Source organism: Stegostoma tigrinum, chromosome 7 (assembly GCF_030684315.1).
Source record: "Stegostoma tigrinum isolate sSteTig4 chromosome 7, sSteTig4.hap1, whole genome shotgun sequence".
Classification (NCBI taxonomy): Eukaryota; Metazoa; Chordata; class Chondrichthyes; order Orectolobiformes; family Stegostomatidae; genus Stegostoma; species Stegostoma tigrinum.
The window spans coordinates 72,592,144-72,618,681 of record NC_081360.1 but is presented as its reverse complement, the minus strand read 5'-3'; the positions used below and the strand labels follow the sequence as shown (position 1 = coordinate 72,618,681).

Genomic DNA, 26,538 nt, shown 5'->3' with positions numbered 1-26,538 from the left:
AAAGGAGACAGCAAAGGAATACAAAGACTTTCAATGGGCTTGATGTGTGATGATAATCTCAGTAAAGAAGCTGTAGCTGGCATGAAGCAATGATGTTCATCAACAGGAGACAGCAGCTGTATCTAAACAATATGATTTTTAAAATAACAATGCTAAAAATCGAAGTTATAATACTTCTACTGCCACAATCTACTTACCTACAAATCTCTAATTTATTTGGATTGAGAATTGAAATTTATTGTAGCCCCAAAGTTTCCTGTGGTTATATTATTTTCATTGCACAAATTATCGCAAAAGTAATAAATTTTAGTACGGACACATCTTCAAATTATCAGTAGATCCATACGTTCGAACAAAATAATGACTTACTATTAAAATGGAGTTTAGAACTTCATTGCTAATTGGTGACTCTTCCACACGTCTATGTCTATGCATCCTCTTGCGAGCGCTGTGAACCATATTTGACATAGTGGATAGTCTAGGCATGTGAACTGTGGTTGGCTCTGTGAGCTTCTGCAATGCTTGGCTGATATCTGTGCTTTCTGCTCAAAAGAAGCATTACTGTGAGCATCTAATTTAGTACAAAGCAATTCTATTTATTGTACAAGCCAAGCTGTTGTTTTAACCTTTGGTTTCATCTTCAAAAGCTGACCTTCCGAGAAGTTCATCAGTTGATTCCTTTCGACGACAAAGTTTGAAGAATTCGGTAAGAAAATCTCCTATATACATACACATATAAATGTGTAAAACCATTTAGAATTTCTAGTGGAATGTTATAGCATAAAATGTTACATTATTTTCATCAGCAGTGTTCCTTGTCATAATGAAAAGATTCATACCCAATAAGCACTGGGGATTATCAGCCTTCCTTACTCTAACAGACCACTGGGGAGCTTGTACAGCATCAAGGTCCCTGACAAAAAAAAAGGTGAATAAATTGTGAAAAGTATTTACAGTTTCATTAGCAAGTTCGAAAAGGTAGTAATAGTGCCAAATTGCCTGACGCACAGATGAATGTTATTGATCACTCACAATCTCACTTTAGTTTTCTGTTACACAACTGAAGAAGTTAAAACCAGTTGAGGTTCAAAAGTACTTCTACAGACTTTCATCTTTCCTATCTCTGCTTGCTTTCTTTAGGAACAACTTTATTTATTTTTTCTATTCCTTTGTACAATACTCATTACTTCTGAACTGTAAATTAATTGTCAGAACTTTATCAATTTTCCATGTTGAATTTTATCTCTGTATTCCTCTCAAATTTCAGCAAAATTTAATGAAGTCCTTTCTATAAGCTTGTGAAATGGATTAAATAGAGACTGAACTCTCAAGTTTTATTTTGTACAAATATGTCATCGTAGGGTAACAAAAGATAGATTGAGAGTGTGGTTGTGTTTTGAATTTTTTCGATAGTAGATTTGCTGTTTTGCAGAAAATGAAACATCAGCATTTGAGCTTTGATTCAATCATAATTATAAACTCGCTTTAAAAACAATTTTGACAAGCATAAGAAAAATTTAGGAAAATCAGTACTTACGAATATACATCGTTATCGACAATAATGCCTTCTGTGAGATGAGGCCACGTGGTGGCTAAATGTAATTCACTAAAACACGAATATGACAATAGTAAGGATCCTGTTCTTCTTTGACAATTTCTATAATGTCATTTCTGGTGAAGGTACATCATTAATATGAAGTTCAATGAACATATGGAGTTCTGATATTCAACTCAAAAAGCTCAAAGGGCAAAACTACAAGGGTGAATGTACAATTTAGTTACACCAATCTTATCTTTGTAATACAATACTGGCATAAATCAGATTTTCACTGGTAAAATTACATGCTCTGGGGAGGTTCAACTTATTTGCCCACCTGGTATAGTTGAATAAAGATTTCTGGGTTCGACAGACATAATATTAACCTACTTAAATAAATTTAACAAACAAGAATAATACTTTAAAAATGACTTACGCTATCTAACTGAAGCTTAGCATTTTCCAGGTTAGTTGGCCAGGTAACAGATAGCAGTGATAAGAGAAAATATCTGAGCAATGCACTGGCCACTGAGATACCATGGCGAATAATTTTATTTAAATGATTTACAATGCTATTTCTTCAACATATTGACAAATGTTCTTCTAAACTAGTATACAAGTTTAATATTTACTTTATTAGGGCATTTAAAAATTGAGATAACCAATTCTTCAACTGAAAAAGGCGTATTTTCATATGAAATTTAATTGGAATTAGTGCAGCAGCATGCCTTTTCTTGTTGCAAAATTCTAAGGTCTCCAACAAGTCACTTATTAAAGCATCCATTAAGTAACACAACAGCAGTGGACAGAATACATTAGAACATCATGTGTGGCGGAAAGAGTCCATTAATTAGTGCAAAGTACAAAGAGTCTATAAAACAGCACAAGAATGGTGGAGAAAGTCTCTACATTGCACGAGAGGGATGGAGAGAACTCAAAACCTAACAGCAGCAAAAAACACCCTACCAAATGCAGGAAAGAGCAGCAAAGAGCCCATTTAAAAGCACAATCTTCCACAAATGTCTGAAGCTTAAAGAAATTTAGATCAGAGTAAATGAGCTGAAGCCTGAGCTGCAGACGCACCATCACCCCCGGGGCAGCAAAGGTTACATGTACATCTAATTCCAGACAGTGGACATACAACTCTGAATCGGGTCTTTTCTCTCAGTCAACTGTCAGGAACAGCGGGGTGCAACTGTGAGAAAGGGAAGAGAATCAAAGAAGAGGGACTGGTGGAGCCTTAGTCTTTGAAGTTGTCCAAGAGGTTCAAGGTTCTTTTTGTATGGATGAGAGCAGCATCTGCTTGGTGGACAGCACTTGAGTTGGACAGCTATGTTGCCTGCCCAGTGTAAGGGTTCGAGACACTTACTTAGGGCTACAGAGCAACTTGTACAGGTAGGGAGAAGCTATAATAGTGGTGCTTAATGGAGGTACCAATGACGTAGGTACAACTAGGAAAAAGATTCTGTACAGGGATTATGAGCAGCTTGAAAGATAATTATCTTTGCAGCAACATCAGAGCAATGAGCAAATTGGCATAGGATAAATAAAATTACAGACAAATTTGTGACAAAGATTGTGGGAGAAATTAGTTTTGATCATTAGGCACTGTCACCAACGCTGTGAAAAGCGGAAACAGTAGGTTTGACCTTCACAGACTTCAACTGGACCATGCTGCAAACAGTGTTCTGCTGTCAAAACTAAGGTGGCACACAGAGCTCTAAACTAAGTAACAGGTGTGAGTATCAACTTTTGGAAGATTCTGTGAATCAGATAGAGAAGACAAAAATAAGGAAATTATAGATCAGAGCCATAAAGAAAGGGGCAGAGTGTACCAGCCTAGGGATTTCAGCAATGGTAAAAAGACACGTATTTGAATGTGCACAGGGTCTGTAACAAAACAGATGAACTGACTGCATAGAAATAAATATGTATAATCGGATAGCAACTACAGAGGCATGGTCACATGATGGCAAAGAGCAGAAATTGTTTGGGGTAAATCAGTTGAGATACAGTGGCAGATATTTAAAGAGCTATTTTAGTACATTCAGAATAGACAAAGTGTAATTAATACTGCCTTCAGTTCTCATCTCCCTGTTACAGGAAGGACATTGGTGAAACCTGAAAAGGTTCAGAAAAGGATGCTGTCAGAGTTGGCGGCTTTGAGCTCTAGGGAGAGGCTGAATAAGCTGGGGATATTTTCCCTGGAGCATCAAGGTGACCTTGTAGAGGTTTGTAAAGTCATGAGAGATATGGTTCGGGTGAATAGCCAAAGTCTCAACCCTGGGGTGGAGGAGTCTAAAACAAGAGACATACAAGATGATTAGAGGATTAGAAAGGGTGGACAGTGAGAGTCTTTTTCCGAGGATGATGACGTCAGCTTCTACGAGGGGGCATAGCTACAAATTGAGGGGTGATAGATTTAAGACAGATGTCAGAGGCAGGTTCTTTACTCAGAGTGGTAAGAGCGTGGAACACCCTGCCTGCCAATGTAGTTAACTCAGCCACATTAGGAGCATTTAAACAGTCCTTAGATAAGCATATGGATGATGATGGGATAGTGTAGGGAGATGGGCTTAGAATACTTCACAGGTCGGCGCAACATCGAGCACTGAAGGGCCTGTTCTGCACTGTATTGTTCTGTGTTCTGTGTAATTCTTGTAGGTTTTGAGAGTAGGGAGTTTTTAAGTTTTTTTTCCAACTGTTTGCTACTTTGACAGTTTAAATTTTTAAGGGACAAACCTTTTTTAAAACAAAAATCTCATTATGCTTGCTTGCAATTTGTCATAGAGTCAGTGTCATACAGCACAGAAAAAGACCTTTGGTCCAAGTCATCTATGCTGTTCAGACATCCTAACCTGACCCAGTTCCATTTGCCAGCATTTGGCCCACAATCCCGCTAAAATCTTCATTTTACTTAAATTTACTCCTTTCACATTTTATGTTTCTTCCAGGTTTGGATGAATCTAATCAAGCTGACTGCTGGAATGAAGGTGAGATTAGCTCATTATATAGTTGGCCTAAAAGGGCTTTGCCATTGCCAGACAGTAATAGTTCAGAATCTCGGTAGTACATATAAGAAGGGTTAAGTGCAGTGGAAGAGAGTGGAATTAGAGAGTTTGTTAAGTATGAGGATTTGGCAAGGAGAGGAGGGAGATTCTTCTTTTTTCTTTCTATCTTTTTGAAGCTACTGTGAGACAAAGCTGCAATAGAGAATAGAGTTTGAAAATAAAAATCAAATAACTACATCACAGGAGACCTGTTCACTTCATTAATTTCTAATCTTTTGCTGATAGTAAATAAGTCAAAAGTAATCTTAAAGTGTAGCAAGGCACCTTAACCATAAGGAATGTCCATTCTTCGGCAAGAGGCAAAATGTAGGTATACTATATGACATGTACAAACTCATGCAGGTGTCATCAGCTGCAGAAACTTGGTCTCCATGTATCGGAACTTGAACAACAACTGGAGTGGTGCAACTACACCAAAGCTCAGAGGTAGTTACATCACAGATTCAGAGCATGCAGGCAGGCTGGAAATAGGCAACCACCAGACAGCACAAGAGAATCAGACAGGTAATGCAAGAGTCCAATGGAGATCCTACTTGAGAATCAGTTTTCCATTCTGGATACCTGGTGAAGGTAATATTCTTCAAAGGAGCTCAGCAAAGGTCAAGCCCATTGCACCATATGAAGGCCAGCTGTAAAGGGGGCAAGACACCAAAGCTCCTTCAACAACACATTCTAAACCTGCAAAGTCTACCACCTCGAGGAATAAAGACAGCAGATGCGTGGGAACACCACTTCCTGCAAGTTCTTGATGGATCAGAATTCATGTCTATTAACAATTTTTAATATAACTCCATAAATCATGTCTGTTAATCTATTAACCCATTAATTCATGGTGATAACACTAACTGCAGATTTCTATGTACCAGCCACCCCCCATTCAAACTAATTCAGGGGCTGGCTACTGTATCAGGTTACAACTTGCAGTTACACCCCACTTGAAAGTGCAGTCATCCATAACACGTTATGTAAACTACTCCATTTAACAAGACCAACATTCCATTCAAACCCTAAACCTCACCCTATTGCAGTCAGGTGTGGCGGCGAATAAAACTGCGCAGACAGTACAGAATGCAACCTTTCTGCACCCCCACATCAAAAAAAATGTTATTTGTTATTAAAATCCAACTGCGAATAGGTGCTATTACCAAGCCTTTTATCTATATCCCTCTCCAGCAAGAGTAGCTCCAAGTATCATTCAAAGGTGATAACTGGACTAGCCCTCTTCCTTTAAAGTGAAATGTGACTTCTCTGCAGACTTTTCTTATATATTACATAACCAGGTACTTGTCCCAAGTTTTTATTCAACATGTATATAAAACTTTAGGCCACCAGTAAAACTTAACAGATCGCTATGCAGTGTATGTAAGCAACCTTTAACCCGCTAATAAAAGTAACAGCACTAAGTCCAGACCTGCGCGACTTTGAATGAATGAATGAAACTGACAACACTACTACACAGGTGTGACCACGAAACCAATTGAATGATAGTAAATAGAATCCACAGATGGAGGCAATCATGAAACTAACTAAACACGAAATTGTAAATAAAAACCACAGACAATCAAAACTGTTGGGAACTCAGAATTCTATTTTTAAAATAAACACAGGGTGTCTTTTTCAACTTGAAAATTCTAACCTTGACAATAACGAGACTAACACCTTTTGAATTATATAAGGACAAACCAGAAAGACACGCTAATCTCATCAAAATAACCATTACTACTGAATAACAGCTGCCATTTGGCACATGTTTAAACCATCTCCAATTTCCTGCAAAATGGTTTTGTACAATATCTACTGCTTAACGCTCAAGTGTTGGAACATTAATATATACTTGAATTCTGTATAAAAACAGCTTCTTTTGAGCTTTGATTTTGGGATTCTCTTTAGCCTTACATCATGTTGCTATAAATGTACAATAAAGAGGCTATTTTCGCCACTCACTGATCCTGGTCGTCTGGTTCTTTGAACACAATCTCACATTTCCTTCCAAATCTCTCTCAATCCTAATATGATGCTGTATCAATGCTCATTCACTGTCACCAGGTCAAATAACACTGTGGATACTCACATCCAGAGGACTCCAACAATTCAAGATAAGGCACTTCAGCACAGACCTTAAATTCTGATCCAAATCCCATGAAAGACTTGAAAAAACAGGAAGAGAAAAAACGGAGAGAAAAGAGCAGTGGATTAATTTCTGAGGGAGGAGACAGGCATTTTAGCAGCCATACATGAGAGTCCAGCATAGTATCCCTACTTCCTGGTGACAGGTTCAAGAATGCTACAGATTGGCTACAAGACATTCTTCCAGAGCACAGTGATCAGCCAGAGATCCTAGTCCATGTTGTCAACAATAACCTAAGTTGGAAGAGGGACATAGTCCTACAGTCAGAAATTTTGAGAGCCAGGTAGAAACCTAGCAAGGAAGACCTCAAAAGTGGTAATGTCCAGATTACTCCATTACTATCAGGTACAAGTGATTACAGAAACAGAAGGGCAAGACAGATGAATTCATGACTTGAAACAGTTCAGGAGAGGCGCAAAAACAAAATCCACAACTACTAAACTCTGGGGCAGGTGGCTTTGAACAAAACTCTCCAGGGACATGGGAAACAAGGAAGCATGTTGAGACAGTAACATTAGGTCCATAAATTGCTGCAAAAAACAGAGCAGAACAGTAGAGAATCATACTTTAATAGGTTGTTCAGCGCTAAAGAGAAATTCAAACATTCAAAAACAGGTGTGTGTATTTTTATATGCATTTACGACATGACAGCATCACTGGATAGGCCAGCATTTACTGTTCATCCCTAGTTGCCTTTAACAAGGTGCTAGTGAGCTGCTATTTACGTGTGTAGGTAGACCCACAATGCCTTTAAGAAGTTCCAGGATTCTGAGCCAGCGACACTGAAGGAAAAGCATTATATTTCCAAACGAGGATGGTGAGCAGTTTGGAGGCAGTGATTATTTGTGGATGTGGTGCAGTCAAGTGGGCTGCTTTGTCCTGGATGATGTCAGGCTGCTTTAGTGTTAATGGAGCTGCAGTGATCCAAGGAAAAGTGGAGCATTCCATGATCCTCCTGTCTTGTACCCTGTAGGTGGTGGACAGGCTCTGGGGAGTCAAGAGGTGCACTTGCTATATTATTCCTAGCATCTGACACTCCCTTATTATCACAGTATTTATATCAGAGATAGCAAGAACTACAGATGCTAGTGTCAGAGATAACAGTGTGGAGCTGGAGGAACACAGCAGGCCAGGCAGCATCACAGGGGCAGGAAAGTTGACATTTTGGATCAGGACCTTTCTTCAATAATCGGGAAGGGGGAAGGGTGCTCAGAAATAAAAAGAAAGAACGGTGGGGTTAGGCTGGGAAAGGTAGGGCAGATAGTGATAGGTGAGTGCAGGTTGACAGTGGTGGGAATTGGTCAGTGAGGTGGGAGGGGCGGATAGATGAGACGGAAGATGGACAGGTTGTGTCAGGTCAAGGGGCAGGGATGAGAGGGAGGGTTGGACATGGTATGAGGCCAAGGGTGGGAAGATGTTATTTATTTACATGACTATTTATTTTTATTATTTACTTACATTTATTATAACTATACGAGTAGTTAAGTTTCTAGACAATGGCAACCCTTAGGATGCTGGCAGCAGTAAATTCAGGAATGGTAATGCTGTAAAACGTCATGGGTGATGGTTAGATACTCTTGTTGAAGATGTTCATTGCCTGGTATCTTTGTGGCACAGACGTTATTTGTCACTTATTTACCCAAACCTGGATATTATCTCAGTCTTGATGCCTTTGGACATAGACTGATTCAGCATCTGATAAGCCATGCATGATATTGGACACTGTGCAATCAGAGACATGCAGAGTGGAAACAGACCTTTCAGTCCAATCAGTCCACGTCAATCATGTTCCGAACCTAAACTAGTCTCACTTGCCTACATTTGGCCCAAATCCCTCCAAATCTTTCCTATTCATGCATTTATTCAAATATCTTTTAAATATTATGAGTGTACTTGCATCCACCACTTTCTCAGCCAGTTCATTCCACACCCAAACTTTCCTCCTCCTCTGGTGCTGCCTGGCCTGCTGCATCCCTCCAGCTCCACACTTATCTCTGACTCCAGCATCTGCAGTTCTTGCTATCTCCCAATCAAAATAGGAGGTGCTGTTCATCAAGCTTAGCTTGAGGTTCACTGAAACTGTGCAGAAGGCCAAGGACGGAAATGATAGCATGAGGACAATATAAAGAATTGAAGTGCCAGGCAAACTGAAGCTGTTGGAGATACAGAGTTGACTGAGAATTGGGCCAAGGTATCACAGAAGGAATTGTCCATTAGGAATGCTGAAACAGAAGGGCAGAGTAAGACTTGTTTGATGGTGGCATCATGATGGAGTTGGTGAAAAGTTATCATTGAATATTGAGGTCAGTGCAATGCAAAGTGAGGACAAGGACAACTTTGTAGCTTTGGGACAGGAAAAAGGGGTGAAATCAGACGTGTGGAATATGTAGTGCGGGGGACATGAGCCTTGTCACCTACTGTGGAAGAGAATGAAAACGATATCTTCACTTAAAGAAAATAGAATGACATTTCAGTATCATGGATCATTGAAACAGTTGCAACAGAGATTAAAAGATTCAGGAGAACAAAGAAACAAAGAAACCTACAGCACAGGAACAGGCTCTTCGGCCCTCCAAGCCTGCGCCGATCAAGATCCTCTGTCTAACCTGTCATCTATTTTCTAATGGTCTGTGTCCATTTGCTCCATGCTTATCCATGTACCTGTCCAAATATATCTTAAAAGATGCTAACGTGTCTGCGTCTACCACCTCCGGTGGCAACACGTTCCAGGCGCCCACCACCCACTGTGTAAAGAACTTTCCACGCATATCTCCCTTAAACTTTCCTCCTCTCACTTTGAACTCATGAGCCCTAGTAATTGAGTCCCCCACTCTGGGGAAAAGCTTCTTGCTATCCACCCTGTCTATACCCCTCATGATTTTGTAGACCTCAATCAGGTCACCCCTCAATCTCTGTCTTTCAAATGAAAATAATCCTAGTCTATTCAACATCTCTTCATAGCTAGCACCCTCCATACCAGGCAACATCCTGGTGAACCTCCTCTGCACCCTCTCCAAAGCATCCACATCCTTTTGGTAATGTGGCGACCAGAACGGCACACAGTACTCCAAATGTGGCCGAACCAAAGTCCTATACAACTGCAACATGTTCTGCCAACTCTTGTACTCAATGCCCTGCCCAATGAAGGAAAGCATGCCATATGCCTTCTTGACCACCCTATTCACCTGTGTTGTCACCTTCAGGGAACAATGGACCTGAACACTCAGATCTCCCTGTTCATCAATTTTCCCTAGGACTTTTCCATTTACTGCATAGTTCACCCTTGAATTTGATCTTCCAAAATGCATCACCTCGCATTTGCACGGCTTGAACTCCATCTGCCATTTATCTGCCCAACTCTCCAGTCTATCTATATTCTGCTGTAATTTCTGACAGTCCCCTTCACTATCAGCAACTCCACCAATCTTAGTGTCATCAGCAAACTTGCTGATCAGACCACCTACACCTTCCTCCAGATCATTTACATATATCACAAACAACAGTGGTCCCAGCACTGGTTACAGGTCTCCAATTTGAGAAACTCCCTTCTACTTATATCCTGTCTCCTGTTGCCCAGCCAGTTTTTTACCCATCCAGCTAGCACACCCTGGACCCCAAGTGACTTCACTTTCTCCATCAGCCTGCCATAGGGAACCTTATCAAACACCTTACTGAAGTCCATGTATATGACATCTACAGCCTTTCCCTCATCAATCAACTTTGTCACGTCCTCAAAGAATTCTATTAAGTTGGTAAGACATGACCTTCCCTGTACAAAACCATGTTGCCTATCACTGATAAGCCCATTTTCTTCCAAATGGGAATAGATCCTATCCCTCAGTACCTTCTCCAGTAGCTTCCCTACCACTGACGTCAGGCTCACCAGTCGATAATTACCTGGATTATCCTTGCTGCCCTTTTTAAACAAGGGGACAACATTAGCAAGTCTCCAGTCCTCTGGGACCTCACCCGTGTCGAAGGACGCTGCAAAGGTATCTGTTAGGGCCCCGGCTATTTCCTCTCTCGCATCCCTTAGAACCTGGGGATAGATCCCATCCGGACCTGGGGACTTGTCCATCTTCATGTCTTTTAGGATACCTAACACTTCCTCCTTCCTTATGTCAACTTGACCTAGACTAAGCAATCATCTATCCCTAACCTCAACATCCGTCATGTCCCTCTCCTTGGTGAATACCGATGCAAAGTACTCGTTAACAATGTCACCCATTTTCTCTGACTCAGCGCATAACTTTCCTTCTTTGTCTTTAAGTGGGCCAATCCTTTCTCTAGTTACCCTCTTGCTCTTTATATATGAATAAAAGGCTTTGGGATTTTCCTTAACCATGTTTGCCAGCAATATCTCATGTCTTCTCTTAGCCCTCTTCATCCTTTTTTCAGATTCGCTCTACATTCCCGATATTCTTGCAAAGCTTCGTCTGTCTTCAGTCGCCTAGACCTCATGTATGCTTCCTTTTTTCTCTTAGCTAGTCTCACAATTTCACCTGTCATCCATGGCTCCCTAACCTTGCCTTTTCTATTCCTCATTTTCAAAGGAAAATGTCTCTCCTGCACGCTAATCAACCTCTCCTTAAAAGCCTCCCACATATCCAATGTGGATTTACCTTCAAACAGTTTCTCCCAATCTGCATTCCTCAGATCCTGCCGAATCTTGGTATAGTCGGCCTTCCCCCAGTTGAGTACTCTTCCTTTAGGACCACTTCTATCCTTGTCCATGAGTATTGTAAAACTTATGGAATTGTGGTTGCTATTTCCAAAGTAGTCCCCTACTGTAATATCAACCACCTGGCAGGGTTCATTCCCCAGCACCAGGTCCAGTATGGCCCTTTCCCGAGTTGGACTACATACATACTGCTCTAGAAAACCCTCCTGGACACACCTTACAAATTCTGCTTTGTCTTGACCCCTAACACTGAGTGAATCCCAGTCAATGTTGGGAAAATTAAAATCTCCCATCACCACCACCCTGTTTCTCCTACACCTTTTCATTATCTGTTTACATATTTGTACCTCTCTCTCACGCTCGCTGTTGGGAGACCTGTAGTACAGCCCAGCATTGTTACTGTATCCTTCCTATTTCTGAGTTCTACCCAGATTGCCTCACTGCTTGAGTCCTCCATGGTGCCCTCCTTCAGTGAGGCTGTGATATCGTCTTTGACCATTACTGCAACTCCTCCACCCCTTTTACACCTCCCTCTCTGTCCCGCCTGAAGCATCAATATCCTGGGACAACTACTTGCCAGTCATGCGCTTCCCTCAACCAAGTCTCAGTAATAGCAATAACGTCATACCTCCAGGTACTGATCCAAGCCCTAAGCTCATCTGCCTTATCTACTACACATCTCGCATTAAAAAAAATGCGCCTCAGGCCACTTGTCCCTTTGTGTTCATCATCTGCTCCCCGACTACTATTCCCTTTAGTCACACCGACTCCATTATCTAGTTCCCTACAGGCTTTCGTTTCTACCTCTTTTCTGTCCAATATTTGGTTCCCATCCCCCTGCCAACATTAGTTTAAACCCTCCCCCACAGCATTAGCAAAAGCACCCCCAAGGACATTGATTCTAGTCTAGTTCAGATGTAGACCGTCCAATTTGTACTAGTCCCACCTTCCCCAGAACCAGTTCCAATGTCCGAAAAATCTGAACCCCTGCCTCCTACACCATCTCTCAAGCCACACATTCATCCTAGCTATTCTTTCATTTCTGCACTAACTAGCACGTGGCACTGGTAGCAATCCTGGGATTACTACCTTTGGAGGTCCTATCTACACGCCTTACAATTGAATCCCCAATGACTATCGCCCTTCCACTCTTTTTCCCGCCCTTCTGTACAGCAGAGCCAGCCATGGTGCCGTGAACCTGGCTACTGCTGCCTTCCTCTGATGAGCCATCTCTCCCAACAATATTCAAAACGGAATACCTGTTTTGGAGGGAGATGACCGCAGGGGACTCCTGCACTGCCTTCCTGCTCTTCCTCTGCCTTTTGGACACCCATTCGCTATCTCCCTCAGCAATCCTAATCTTCGGTGTGACCAAATTGCTAAACGTGCTATCCACGACCACCTCAGCATCGTGTATGCTCCAAAGTGAGTCCATCCGCAGCTCCAGAGCCGTCATGCGGTCTAACAAGAGCTGCAGCTGGACACACTTCCTGCACGTGAAGGAGTCGGGGACATGAGTCTTGTCCCTGAGCTCCCACATTGAGCAAGAGGAGCACAACACGGATGTGAGATCTCCTGACATTATTAAACTGAACTTAGATAAATGAAAAAGGAACCAAAAGGTTTTTGGCAATCACACGATGTATAAAGAAATGTGAAACAGAATAAGCCTTACCTTACCTACACACCACCGAGTTTTTTTTTGGTTAGGGGAGGAGGGCGGGAGGGAGACACTACACGTGTAGAGTCTCGGGTTCAGCCACTGTTCAAATAAATAAATGAAGACCACTCCCGCTCGAGGTAAGCTTTTTAAAGTGGTAAAAAAACGTTACCTTCCCAGCAGCCTCCTGGTGCTCTCTCTGTGTGGCTCTCTCGCTCTCCTCGCGAAAAATCAGAATGGGGTCCTTACATGGTCTAAGCTGTAAGGACAAATATACAAGGTTGCTGTGACAGTCAACAGGCTGACACAGTTGTTATAGTGTACCACCAGAAACTGAGACAGCAAAAAGTCAAGAAGGGAAGAGTACTGAAGTTGAATGCATGGAGTATTTGTGTAAGACCTACAGAAAAATTCAATTTAAGTACAGGCAAGCAACCTTTTAAGCAAAGCTCTCTGAAAGATTTGTGGCACCAGAGCCATTGGGTGTAGCAAGATTGATCATCTTTGCATGCTGAGCACAGATAGTGAAGCTATATTTCTACAGAGCTGTTATGTTTTTGCTTCAGTTTATTGTTTGTAATTGGTAGCAATAATTATATTTAAAAAGGTTATATTGTCTATATCCAGTCCAGTGGTAGAACTCCTTATTTAACTGATAACAGGTAGGCAAATAACATTACCAAAACTTCACTTTTTAAACTGAAAACATTTCTCCTACTACAATACACTGCAGGATCAGAAAAAAAAAGCCTAATTTACTATTACAATTTGCATCAAGTTGCAGCCTTACCTTATCGGGTCTTCACATGCTCCAAATGGTAATTTTCCAAATTCTAGACCACCCACTTCTCCTCCAACCAATGCATCAAAATCTACACATGAAGGAAAATTGTGTACAAGGCACTTTGCTCACATAAAATGTCAAACTTTCAAAGTCTTATGTAGCTAATAAATATCTACCATACATGAATTAACTATAAATTCCTGAATTATCCAGGCCATAAGATAACATACAGCAAATAGAACTTCTGTGAAAAGCCTGAAGGTAATTTTTTTTCTCAAGTCCAGGGGATTAACGCTCGATAAGCCTAGATTTACACCATACAGAGATAGCTGGAACAGCAGATGCTGGAGTCAGAGTCGATACAGTGTACCATCGATACAGGTCTCCTGCTGAAGGGCCTAGGCCCAAAACATCAACTCTCCTGCTCGTCTGATGATGCCTGACCTGCTGTGGTTCTCCAGTTACACACGATCAAATTATCCATACGCATTAGTTTTTTGATTATTCATAATTTTTACAGTATTTAGACTTGTGACAATCATCATTTTGCTCCCTTAGTTCAGATTTCTGCAGCTCTACTTCTAACCAGTACATAAAAACATCACAAAACATTATATTAGCTACTGATTGTTGATATGAAAAGACTTGCACTTGCACCCAGTTTTCCCCAACGTTTAAAATGCTTTTACAACACAATTGCTTTTGCAATATCAGAAGCACATCAGTTGATTTATGCACATCAATTTGCCACAAATAGCAATGTAATAATGACCAGATAATCCGTTCTTGCAATGTTGTTTGAGGGATTCCATAATAATTTAAGTGAAGCAACCACCACTCTGCCAATTTCCAATTGGAGACCTCAAGGAATCAAAAAGGGGCTCCCCAGCAGTTCTTTAACTGATGGGTGAGATCTCAGTTGACCTAAATAGGAGTGGACTTGAACAAATAACTTTCTGACTTCATGGAAAGCCTGCTACCAACTAAGCCATGGCTGAAACTTAAAAGTTGTCATAAAAATTGTCAATAATTAGACTGCCTTTAGTTTAAGGTCAGAGCTATGAAATTTGAGCATATTCTTTTAAAATACAATTAAGCTTTACCATGAAGAATGAATCTGCTGGACAATACCAACCAACTCTGCCCAAAAGTCACTTTAATAATTAATCCATCAGCAACCGCTCTAATGTTTTCTAACATTACTTTACTTTCCCTTTACTATTCCTCTTTTTCCAGATACATAAATCCCTTGTAAAATCGTACGTACACGGGAGTGACACTACCTGCAAGATTCTCTCCAAGCAACTTATCATCCTGACTTCCGACATATAAATCGCTGTTCCTTCACTGTCACAGGGTCAAAATCATGGAATTCTCTCCATAAAGGGCATTCTGGGTCTTCAGCAAATGTCTGCGGTGGTTTCAAGAAGGCAGCTCGCCACCACATTCAAGAAAAATTAGGGACAGGCAGTAAGTGCTGGCCAGACAACAGCGCCCAGGTCCCACAACTGCATGACACATGCACAGATTTTGTTTTAACAACCTGCGGCAGAAAATTTCAAGTCTTACCACCTTCTTTATAAAAAAAATCTACATACCAAATTAAGGCCTTTAAAACACAAGAAAAACAGTCAAGTGTAAACAATGTTTACCTTAAGATCAGAATAGCCATTACCAAAAAGGCATTTAGAAAAAGAAATAAAATAAAGCTAGACTTATTTGGAAAGGGTCCAATGTTACTGATACAAGATATTTGAACAATCAGCAAGTAATGTAACAACACATTTCTAATTCACTATCTTTAAAACTGTTAAGAGTTCAAGAGGGATTACAGCCGTTCGTATAGCAGCTATTATTGACACAACTAAATTACAACTTTATGTTTAACTATGAAAAGGACCAGGAGTTACTAAAACTACAAATTCAAAGTACACATTAGGAATGCATGAAAGAGAAGGACACAATGTGCTGCAAGTGGCACAAATTGAGAACTATTATCTACTTCCATAACTTATCACAACCTATTTCATACAACCAAATTTTAATAAGCAGCCTGATGTATTATGCTTACATATGCTAATGGGATTCGACTTTAGGAAATACTGTAATTCCCTGCTGGTAAATGATGGTCTATTATGTGACCAGCACTTCCAGGAGTTCACGTTTTGCAAAAGACATGTGCAGCTTTTCAGTCGTAGTCCCATGTTTGGCAAATGAGCTGTATACCTTCATCCTGGAGCGCAGTTACTAGTGGTGTACCGCAAGGGTTGGTGTTGGGTCCACTGCTGTTTGTCATTTTTATAAATGACCTGGATGAGGGCGTAGATGGATGGGTTAGTAAATTTGCAGACGACACTAAGGTCGGTGGAGTTGTGGATAGTGACGAAGGATGCTGTAGGTTGCAGAGAGACATAGATAAGCTGCAGAGCTGGGCTGAGAGGTGGCAAATGGAGTTTAGTGCAGACAAGTGTGAGGTGATGCACTTTGGTAGGAGCAACCAGAAGGCAAAGTACAGGGCTAATGGTAAGATTCTTAGTAGTGTAGATGAGCAGAGAGATTTCGGTGTCCATGTACACAGATCCTTGAAAGTTGCCACCCAGGTTGACAGGGCTGTTAAGAAGGCATACAGTGTTTTAGCTTTTATTAATAGAGGGATCGAGTTCCGGAACCAAGAGGTTATGGTGAAGCTGTACAAAACTCTGGTGCGGCCGCACTTGGAGTATTGTGTACAGTTCTGGTCACCGCATTATAAGAAGGATGTGGAAGCTTTGGAAAGGGTGCAGAGGAGATTTACTAGGATGTTGCCTGGTATGGAGGGAAGGTCTTACGAGGAGAGGCTGAGGGACTTGAGGCTGTTTTCATTAGAGAGAAGGTGGTTGAGAGGTGACTTAATTGAGACATATAAAATAATCAGAAGGTTAGATAGGGTGGATAGGGAGAGCCTTTTTCCTAGGATGGTGACGGCGAGCACGAGGGGGCATAGCTTTAAATTGAGGGGTGAAAGATATAGGGCAGATGTCAGAGGTAGTTTCTTTACTCAGAGAGTAGTAAGGGAATGGAACGCTTTGCCTGCAACAGTAGTAGATTCGCCAACTTTAAGTACATTTAAGTCGTCATTGGATAAGCATATGGATGAACATGGAATAGTGTAGGTTAGATGGGCTTGAGATCGGTATGACAGGTTGGCACAACATCGAGGGCCCAAGGGCCTGTACTGTGCTGTAATGTTCTATATGGTTTGAATACCGTACTGGGAAAAGCATTACTGTGAAGTACAGTTACAATGGACTCAAACCATTAACCCTGTTTTTCTGTTCTCTCGCACTCAGTCAGCGTCATACAGCATGGAAACAGACCCTTCGGTCCAACCAGTCCATTCCAAATATCCCACTCTTGGCCTATTTCACTCCAAACCTTTCCTATTCATGTGCTTATCTAAGTATCTATTAAACACTAACTGTGCCTGCTTCCACCATGTCCTCCAGAAGCTCATTCCACACATGAACCATCTAAAAAATTTGTCCCTCACATCCTTTTTAAATCTCTCTCTTCTCACTTTAAAGGCATGACCCCACTTTCAAAATTCGCACCTTACAGAAAAGACATCTATCATTAACCCTATCCACCCTCCATGATTTTATAAACATCTATAAATCCACCTCTCAACCTCCTGTGGTCCAGTGAAAACAGCTCCAGCAGATCCAATCCTTCATTTCTCAAACCTTCCATACCCAGCAACATCCCCATAGAATTTTTTTGAACCCCGTCTAGCTTAATATCCTTCCAATAACACGACGACCAGAACGGTCAGGATATTTGCAAGAACACAATTTAATTGCAGGATGGTGTCTATTAAAACATTCATGAAAGGATACAAATTAGTGTAAGTATCATCTACAAATCAGAAACAGTACAAGGGTAGGAGGTTAGGTATCACTGAATGAGAGACAAGTTCATGGAATCTGAGAGATGTTTGCAACAACTGAGCATAGTTAGATCTCATGCAAAAGCCTCTATTTCAGAATATATAGTGTTGCTAAAATTGAATTGAACTGCCTGAGTTGCTGAATTTGGGTCTAGTTTACCACAAAGTAGCCTATTGTGCAAACGTCAATGGGTGCCTTGAATCGAACATTGCTTCTTTATTCACCACAATGTCAAATGAACTCATGAACAGTCCTTAACACTTGAAAGAACTCTTAGGTCAAAATTGTTTGTACCAAATCAACCAAGTCTATGACCAATTAATGCTGCACAGAGCCATAGGCATGACAGGGAGTAGAGGGACATTACTTTTGTGCGTATTGGGCCACCCAAACATTCCAATGTGTTTTCTTACTCATTGAGAAATCAGCACCAAGGTTGGCTTGTTACTATTGGCTGCTAACGTTCTAAGTTATACAGCCACAAAAGATGGACCATGGATTGGCAAGCCAACATATTCACTTCTGAATTCTCCAGCCACTGCCACACGCAGCTCTCAGAAGTCTGTAATGCAACTGAAAAAATTAGAAGGGTGAATGTAGCTGGCTGCTTGCTGTAGGCCCACCTCTCTTGCTCAATATATACTTGAGAGCTCCTCAGTTCCATATGCTAAAGAAACCTTGAGAGCCTCATAAATAGGGTCCCCAATCATTTGCTCACCATCCATGCTTCCTCCTGAAATAAGGTGCAAAGTCAACCTGCATTACAATGGCTACCCTGATCTCTCACTGTATATTGCACAAACTCATGACCTCCAATATTAAGAGATAATGGGAACTGCAGATGCTGGAGAATCCAAGATAACCATGTGTGAAGCTGGATGAACACAGCAGGCCAAGCAGCATCTCAGGAGCACAGAAGCTGATGTTTCCGGCCTAGCTCTCTGAAGAAGGGTCTAGGCCCAAAATGTCAGCTTCTGTGCTCCTGAGATGCTGCTTGGCCTGCTACGTTCATCCAGCTTCACACTTGGTTACCTCCAATATTAACTCAGTTTCTCTGTTCATTGCTGCCAGATCTGTCGAGTATCACCAGTATTTTCTACTGTTACTGATATTAATAAATGTTATTTCATAGTACAGAACTAAATGTATGTCAAAAATTTGAGCAAGAGTGAAGCTAGCTGTTTCAAGTGCTTCTAAGAGTAGCAACATTAGTGGTGTTCACTACTGCCAACAATCCAAAAAGATGATCTGCCCATCACACAAATAAATAATGTGGTACATGAATTTCCAAGGCTGAGAGATACTTGGTATATGAGTCTCACATCCTAAAGTCTGGCAGATTACATCAAACAGCATGTCTGAACTGAAAGTTCGAAACAAGAGACACACTGGGCTCAAACGTTCATTCTTCTCTCTCCACCTTTGCAGCTCGACCTGCTGAGTTCCTCCAGTGTTCTCTGTGCTTGTTTCATATTCTAAGCATCAATGATATTTTGATTTTAAAACTCTAGGCACAGGTACAAGTACAAATCCTCTCATCAGCTGGGCAAATTTATATTCAATTATTGAATCTGGATCTGAATGATGGATTGGGGTTGCAGCAGGTGATGAAGGCACCAAAAGGAGAAATCTACTGAATCTTACCTTCACCTGTCACAGATTCATCTGTCCATGACAGGATAAAAGGTTAAACAGACAGAAAACTTTTCCCTTGACGAAGGAATCAATGACCACTTATTCTAGATTTAAGGTAAAGGATGGAAGGTTTTGAGGTGATGTGACAAAAAAGAGACTCAGAGGGTGGTGGAATCTAGAACTCGCTGTGTGTAAGGGCGGCAGAGGCAAAAGCCCTCAAAACATTTAAGAAGCATATAAGACCATAAAACGTAGGAGCAGAATTAGGCCACTCAGCCCACTGAATGTGCTCTGCCATTTGATCTTGGCTGATAATGATTCTCAACCTAATTCTCCTGCTTTCTGCCTGTGACTCTTGATCCCCTGAGTTATCAAGAACTTACCTACCTCTGTCTTAAATACACTCAATGACTTGGCCTCTGCAACCTTCTGCGGCATTGAGGTCCACAGATTCGCCACCCTCTGGCTGAAGAAATTCCTCCTCATCTCAGTAGTAAAGTGTCGTCACTTCATTCTGAGACAGTGCCTTCGGATCCTCATCTCTCCTACTAATGGAAACATCTTTTCCACACCCACTCTTTCCAGGACCGTCAGAATTCTGTAAGTTTCAATGAGATTCCCCCTCATCCTGCTAAACTCCAGAGTACAGACCCAGCGTCCTCAACTGCTCCTCATATAACAAGACTTTTACTTCGATGTGCACTTGTGATGCCCAGGCATTCAAAGCTATGGACCAATTGTTCAAAGACATTGTCAGAGTAGTTAGGTAGCTGTTTTTTGACTGGCATAGACACAATGGGCCAAAGGGGCTATTACGACGTTGTAGATCTCCATGACTCCACATAGTCTTTGGAAAGACAAAGGCCCATCTTCACATTGAGGATACCACCCACAGCAATGCATGGCAATACCACCATGACGTTAACAGGATAAATTCAAAACAGATTCAGCATTTCAAAACTGGACATCCACGAACAGTCATCAGCAGAATGTTATTCTGTAAAAGGTAATCTCATAGCATATCCCTCATTCTACCATTACCATCAAGTTAATGCAGCATCTCTCACTCTGCCATCACCATCAAATTTACCCAGCATATCCCTCTGACTACCATTACCATCAAGCTAAGGTATGATGCAATGAAGAATGCAGGATACCATTCTAGAGTAGCACCGAGCTTACAAAAAATATTGGTATTAAGCTGGTGAAGCTACAACACAGAACTATTTGTTTGCCAAACAACAGAATCATGCAACAACCATCGAATATATTAAATCTCTGCACTCTCCTTACAACCAATTGTGGGCAATTCAACAATTAACCAGAGGATACTGAATGCAAAAATATACAATCACCAATGACACCACAGCAACATTGAAGGCTTGTGCTCCAGAGCTAGCCAGGCCTGCAGCCAAGCTGTTTCATTCATTGTAGCTGTTAACACTGGCACTAACCAGCAATGTGGAAAGTTACTCAGGCATGTCATACTTAAAGAAGAGAGCAAATCTAATCAGGCAAATTACTACCCTTCAGACTAAGCGATCGTCAGAAAAGTGATCGAAGGGGACTTTGACAGTGCAAATGGTATTTCCATAGCAATAACCTGCTCACTAAATGGTCAGTTTGGGTTCTGCCAAGGCAATTCTTCTTCTGCAGCTCCAGGAAAATTGAATACAATGAGAGTCGGGTGATAATATTCCATAGCTTGGGGTCAGAGGATAATGATTGTGGTTGTGGTAGATCTATCATCCCAGCTCTGGGATTTTACTGCAAGTGTCCCTCAGGCTAATATCCTAGACCTGATTATGGTTGTCCATGTATGACTACCTTTACATCAAGTCAGATGTCGAAATGTTCACACAATGCTCAGTGGACTGCATGGTTTCAACAAGGCAACTCAACAGCACCACCTCAAGGACAGACAGGGTTGGGCAATAAATGTTGACTGGCCAGCCAGCTACACCCATGTCTCACGAGCAAAGAAATAAAATTAGCATTCCCAACGCCTTTAAACAGCAAGACAAGGAAAACACTCAGGCTTGGGCAAGTAAGAGTCCTGCCACACAAACTAAATTTTGACTATCTCCAACCAATGAGAATCCAACCATTTCTGACTGACGTTCAATGGAATGGCTACCATTGAACTGCCCACCATCAACACCCCAAGGATTATCACTGAACACAAACTGAACTGGACCAGCCATTTAATTACCATAGCTACAAGAGCCAGTTAGACACTGGAAATTCAGCAGCAAGTCATTCAGCCCCTGATTCCCCAAAGCTTGCCTACTATCTGCAAAGCCAGGAGTGTGATGGAATACTCACCATTTATAGAGTCAGAGGTCCACAGCATGGAAACAAGCCCTTTGGCCCAATTTGCCTAAATGAATGAAGTTTACTCGGACTCAAAAAGCTCAACAGCATTCAAGCCAAAGCAACTTGCTTGACTGGCTCCCCATTCACAACATTAAAAATTCAGAGATAATGGGAACTGCAGATGCTGGAGAATTCCAAGATAATAAAATGTGAGGCTGGATGGACACAGCAGGCCAAGCAGCATCTCAGGAGCACAAAAGCTGACGTTTCGGGCCTAGACCCTTCATCCTCTCTGATGAAGGGTCTAGGCCCGAAACGTCAGCTTTTGTGCTCCTGAGATGCTGCTTGGCCTGCTGTGTTCATCCAACCTCACATTTTATTATATTAAAAATTCAGAGTCTCCACCACTGACACACAGTTGGAGTAGCTTGTGCCATATACAAGATGGATTACAACAACACATCAAGCCTCAGCAGGTACCACTATCCAAACCTGGGGCTTCTAAATAATGATAAAGACAGCAGACAAATGGGAATATCACCTTTCAAGTTTCACTCCAAGCCCCATACCAGCCTGGCAGAGAACTAAATCTCCATTCCTTTAACGTCGCTGGATCAAAATCCTGAAACTTGGCCCCTAATAACATTAGGTGTATATTTGATATAGATCTCCTGTTGCAGGTTTTCTACTATGTTCTGGAGGGACAATTCAGGCAGCTAATGCTGGCTTTGCCAGAAACATCGCCATCCCACTAAAGCATGAGAAAAGTTTGTGTAAGGGTAATTTTATTTTAATTAATGGGATGTCGGCACTGGTTTGCCTAGCATTCATTACCCAGCCGTAATTCCCCAAAAGACAGTGTAAGAATCAACCAAATTACCGTGGATCTGCAGGTAAAGGTAGGTCAAACCAGTAAGGATGGCAGATTTCCTTTCCTAAAAGGCATTAGAGTACCAGATGGGCTTTTACAACAACTGACAGTAGTCACGCAGTTGTCATCAGGCTGGCTTTTTATTCCAGATTTTAAATTAATTCAAATTTTGCTGTTTGCCATGGTGGGATTTGAACTAATGTCCCAGAACATTAGCCTAAGGCTTGGATTATTATACAAGTGACATTACCACTCTGCCATCATCTTTCCATATACATATACACAAGAAATTAGGGCCTGCTGTTTGAATTTTGATTCAATGTCAACCAACTCAATGGTAACCTTTAAACTGAACAATTAGATACATATTTACAGATTATAAGAACATTAAATATGACCTGCCGTGTTCCTACCTGGGGGCTGCTGGGGCCAGGAGTATTGTTGCCAGTCTTGAAGGACATATGTAAACCGAATAGCTACACTTATTGGGGGCAAAGGTGTCAAGGGGCATCCCTAGAAGAGACAAAACACATAGGCAGCCATATCTCCAAAAGAGTACACCAGTAAACAGAAAAGGTAAGGTTTAAATTTCTTATAATATAGAAAACACTTCATCCTTTCGAGCTGAAAACATCAGCAATTTTATCTCAAAACGTGACAGGTTTAAAAAATTAAAAGGATCTAAAAATAATAAAAGTTGGAACAATATAATTACATCAGATAGAGGTTTTCAACCTTTTTGCTTAGGAGATATTTTCCCACTTCATAAAGAGTTTCACACATCCCATTTAAGAAAAGAGCGTTTTTGTAAAAATGAACTTTCATCCAAATACATTTATTACTTAACATGAAATCTTCCTAGTGCCACGCAGACAGGGGTTTGTTGTAACGGCACCAAAAGAAGTCTTAGTTTAAAGTGTAGCATTGCGTTACTGATGTAAATTCTGCTGCACTTGTCTAAGTGACAAAGTTCAATTCCTGGTTGTTGAATTGAATGGTCCTGGTATTCGAGTGCAGGTACAAAAGGTCATTAGATAGAAGCATAGACAGTTTCAGCAAGTCTGGCAATCTACTCATTCTCAACACAGTTTCTACCTGAACTGCTGAGCTTTTCTAGATTTTTTGTTCTTATTTCAGATTTCCAGTATGTACAGTATTTTGCTTTTGTCATTTTAAAGAAAGCATTAAGGATTAGATGGCAGTATGTGAAGTCAAACATGATAAGTGCATGGACATGGTAAGGGCTAAGACACAAGCAACAGCATTTGGATGAGCAGAAATCATTCTGTAGAGGACTGAATGCTCTGGGTTTCTCAATAGTGTGTACTCCCTCTATGATATAATGTATCTTGAAAAAATTGGAAAGTTGATTGCAGGGCCCTGTACCAATTAAACAATAACACTGCATAACCACCTTTAACCATTATTTTGTTCCAGGCAAAACTAAAAGGCTTTTTTTTAAAAACACAAGAACATAAAAACTGAGCAGGAGTAGGCAATTCAGTCCCTGCTCTGGCATTTAATGCAATCATGGCTAATCTCATCTCAGCCTCAACTCCACTTTCCTGCTGCTCTCCAAAACACTTCAAACTTTTTTTTTTAAAATCTATGTCCTCCTGCTCAATGTCCAGGCATTCACTGCACTCTGAGGTAATGAATGCCACAGATTTATGACCCCTTAAAGATAAATAATGCTTCGGCATCTCTTTTTTAAGTCTGCCACCCCTTATCCTAAAATTATGACCTCTTATTCTAGATTGACCCACATGAAGAATCATCTTTATGTCTACTTTTTCAATCCCCTTTAACATCCACATCTCAATTTAGTTAAAGTGAATGAAACAAGGAAAAAAATCTGTATCTGAACAAAGGGCAAAAAAGAGACCTTCAGACACAAGGTCAAACAATCTGTATTAATAGGTTAGGAAAAAGAAAAGTAATACAGTAATAACAAAGGTAAGACAACCACTGGAGATCAGAGTTGTGTGCCTTAGTTTGAGCAATAGGGAGAGGCTGAACAGGTTGGGACTATTATCTCTGGAGCGTTGCAGGCTGAGAGGTGACTTCATAAAGGTTTGTAAAATCATGAGGGGCATGGGTAGGGTGAATAGTCAAGGTCTTTTCCACAGGGTAGAGAATCCAAAACTAGAGGACAAAGGTTTAAGGTGAAAATGGAAAGATTTAAAAGGGGCCCTAAGAAGCAAATTTTTCACACAAAAGGATGATGTGCGTACGAAATGAGCTGCCAGAGAAAGTGGTAGAGGCTGGTACAATTACAACATTTAAAAGGCATCTGAATGGGAAGGGTCAGTTTCCATGCTGTACAGCTCTAACTATGAAAACAATAGCAATGAGCAAGCAAGAGGACCCCAGCTTAGAACTCAAGATATGATATGGGCAGTTCTGCACTAACATGCGTTTTGTTAACGCAATTGATGAATCATGGACGCTGCTCTGATAATGGAAGCTTTCTGCTGTACAGGTATAGCAATTTTCTATAGTGCAAAGTCATGCAAGAATGTAACTACTGCATTATAGAACTACCAATATTGAACTGAATGCAATTTCTCTCTTTTAAATCTCTTTTGCTACCACTTAATGTCAAGCAAAAGCATGTATAATGTTAAACCTCCAAGGTTTCAATGTCTCCCTGCTTGTATGAAAGACTTTTGAAATGTAACGTATCAACGGTCAATAATCTTTATCCTTTATTTTATGTATTTACAGATAAAAGCAGTCCACTGTGGAAATCACAGCTCAGCAATGTGAGGGATATAAACCTCAAAGGGAGTCCTGCCCTCCAAGGAGTAGGATCAGTACAAGGAAATTAAATTTTAAAAAAAGACTATAGAAACTGGAAAAGATGTCAAGTGTTAGATAGAAATTAGTATCCAATGATTCTTACAAATGCTGTAATGTAAACTTCTATCACAGGACTTATAATCTTTCCAGAAGATATGCAGCCATGTGAAATACTTGCTTAAGTCACAATAATATTAAAACACTAAGTTCTTGTGTCTGTGTTTCTAGAGCCAGCCCTTATGGAACTCATCTGAAAACAGCCTCTGTAGAGATGACAACCCTTAAACACACCTATCCCACTGAATCATCAGCTCAAATAAATGCAGTCTTGAAGATTTCAAAACAGCAATAACCATTTTGGCAGGTGACAACAAAGAAAGCACAGGTGAAAAGTGGAAATCCTCTTCTCTAGACCCTCCACAGCTACTTAGGTCAGGAAACTAGACCTTTGTAGTCAGAATATTAAAGAAGACATTACTTAATCAAACCAGATTATTAGAATTACTGGAGCATCTGTCAAGGAAATGCCAGCAAATGACAGCTAAGCTAAAGAAGTCTGGCAATTAAATGGGATGCTAAGATCAGACAAAAGTTCATACAAAACAATTCTTACTGCACACAAAAATTACACTCAGCCATCATCCAGGCTTTTAGTTGCATCACTGCCACAATGCCTACCTTGAATATATTATTTCGCTTCCTCAAATAATGTGCAAGCTGGGAACAGGTTTCCACAGTGCTACTGAAACTAATTTGTTTGTGCATCTACAAATAAAAGGAGCACCAAAGAATCCAGAGATAGAAGGTGCTGCTGTCAAACAAGAAGTCAGTACTTCCAAATTACTTGTCCATCCTTTCCTCAGCACTTGCCAGAAGGCTGGCTGGGCCAAGCTGTCTCTACACCAGCAGATAGTTCATAGGCTATAGAATCACTCAAGAACTGCAGCTTAAGAATTGAACAGCTGCCTCACTCTCAACAAATTACTGTTCATTCCTAAGACACAAGTAACAGCTGTTACCCAGTCTCTGTGGTGGTACACAAATATCACATTATAGTACATCACTGCAGCACCTTAAATCACTTCTCTATTTAAAGAACTGGGCTATAAATCAACAGATAAACAAAG

At 40.9% G+C, this 26,538-nt stretch overlaps 1 protein-coding gene across 5 annotated transcripts in view; it reads right to left on the bottom strand.

The window, feature by feature from the left end:
- The window catches only part of rab3gap1 (RAB3 GTPase activating protein subunit 1), a 100,586-nt gene that overhangs the window by 47,689 nt on the left and 26,359 nt on the right, over positions 1-26,538 (bottom strand). For all 5 annotated transcript variants that reach the window (XM_048534432.2, XM_048534434.2, XM_048534437.2 and 2 more), the window contains 6 exons: positions 23,023-23,122; positions 13,868-13,949; positions 1,538-1,606; positions 840-913; positions 627-719; positions 370-542 (listed from right to left, as the gene is read on the bottom strand). In XM_048534432.2, the coding sequence (XP_048390389.1) occupies positions 370-542; positions 627-719; positions 840-913; positions 1,538-1,606; positions 13,868-13,949; positions 23,023-23,122 (591 nt within the window). The remainder of the gene's footprint in view (positions 1-369; positions 543-626; positions 720-839; positions 914-1,537; positions 1,607-13,867; positions 13,950-23,022; positions 23,123-26,538) is intronic.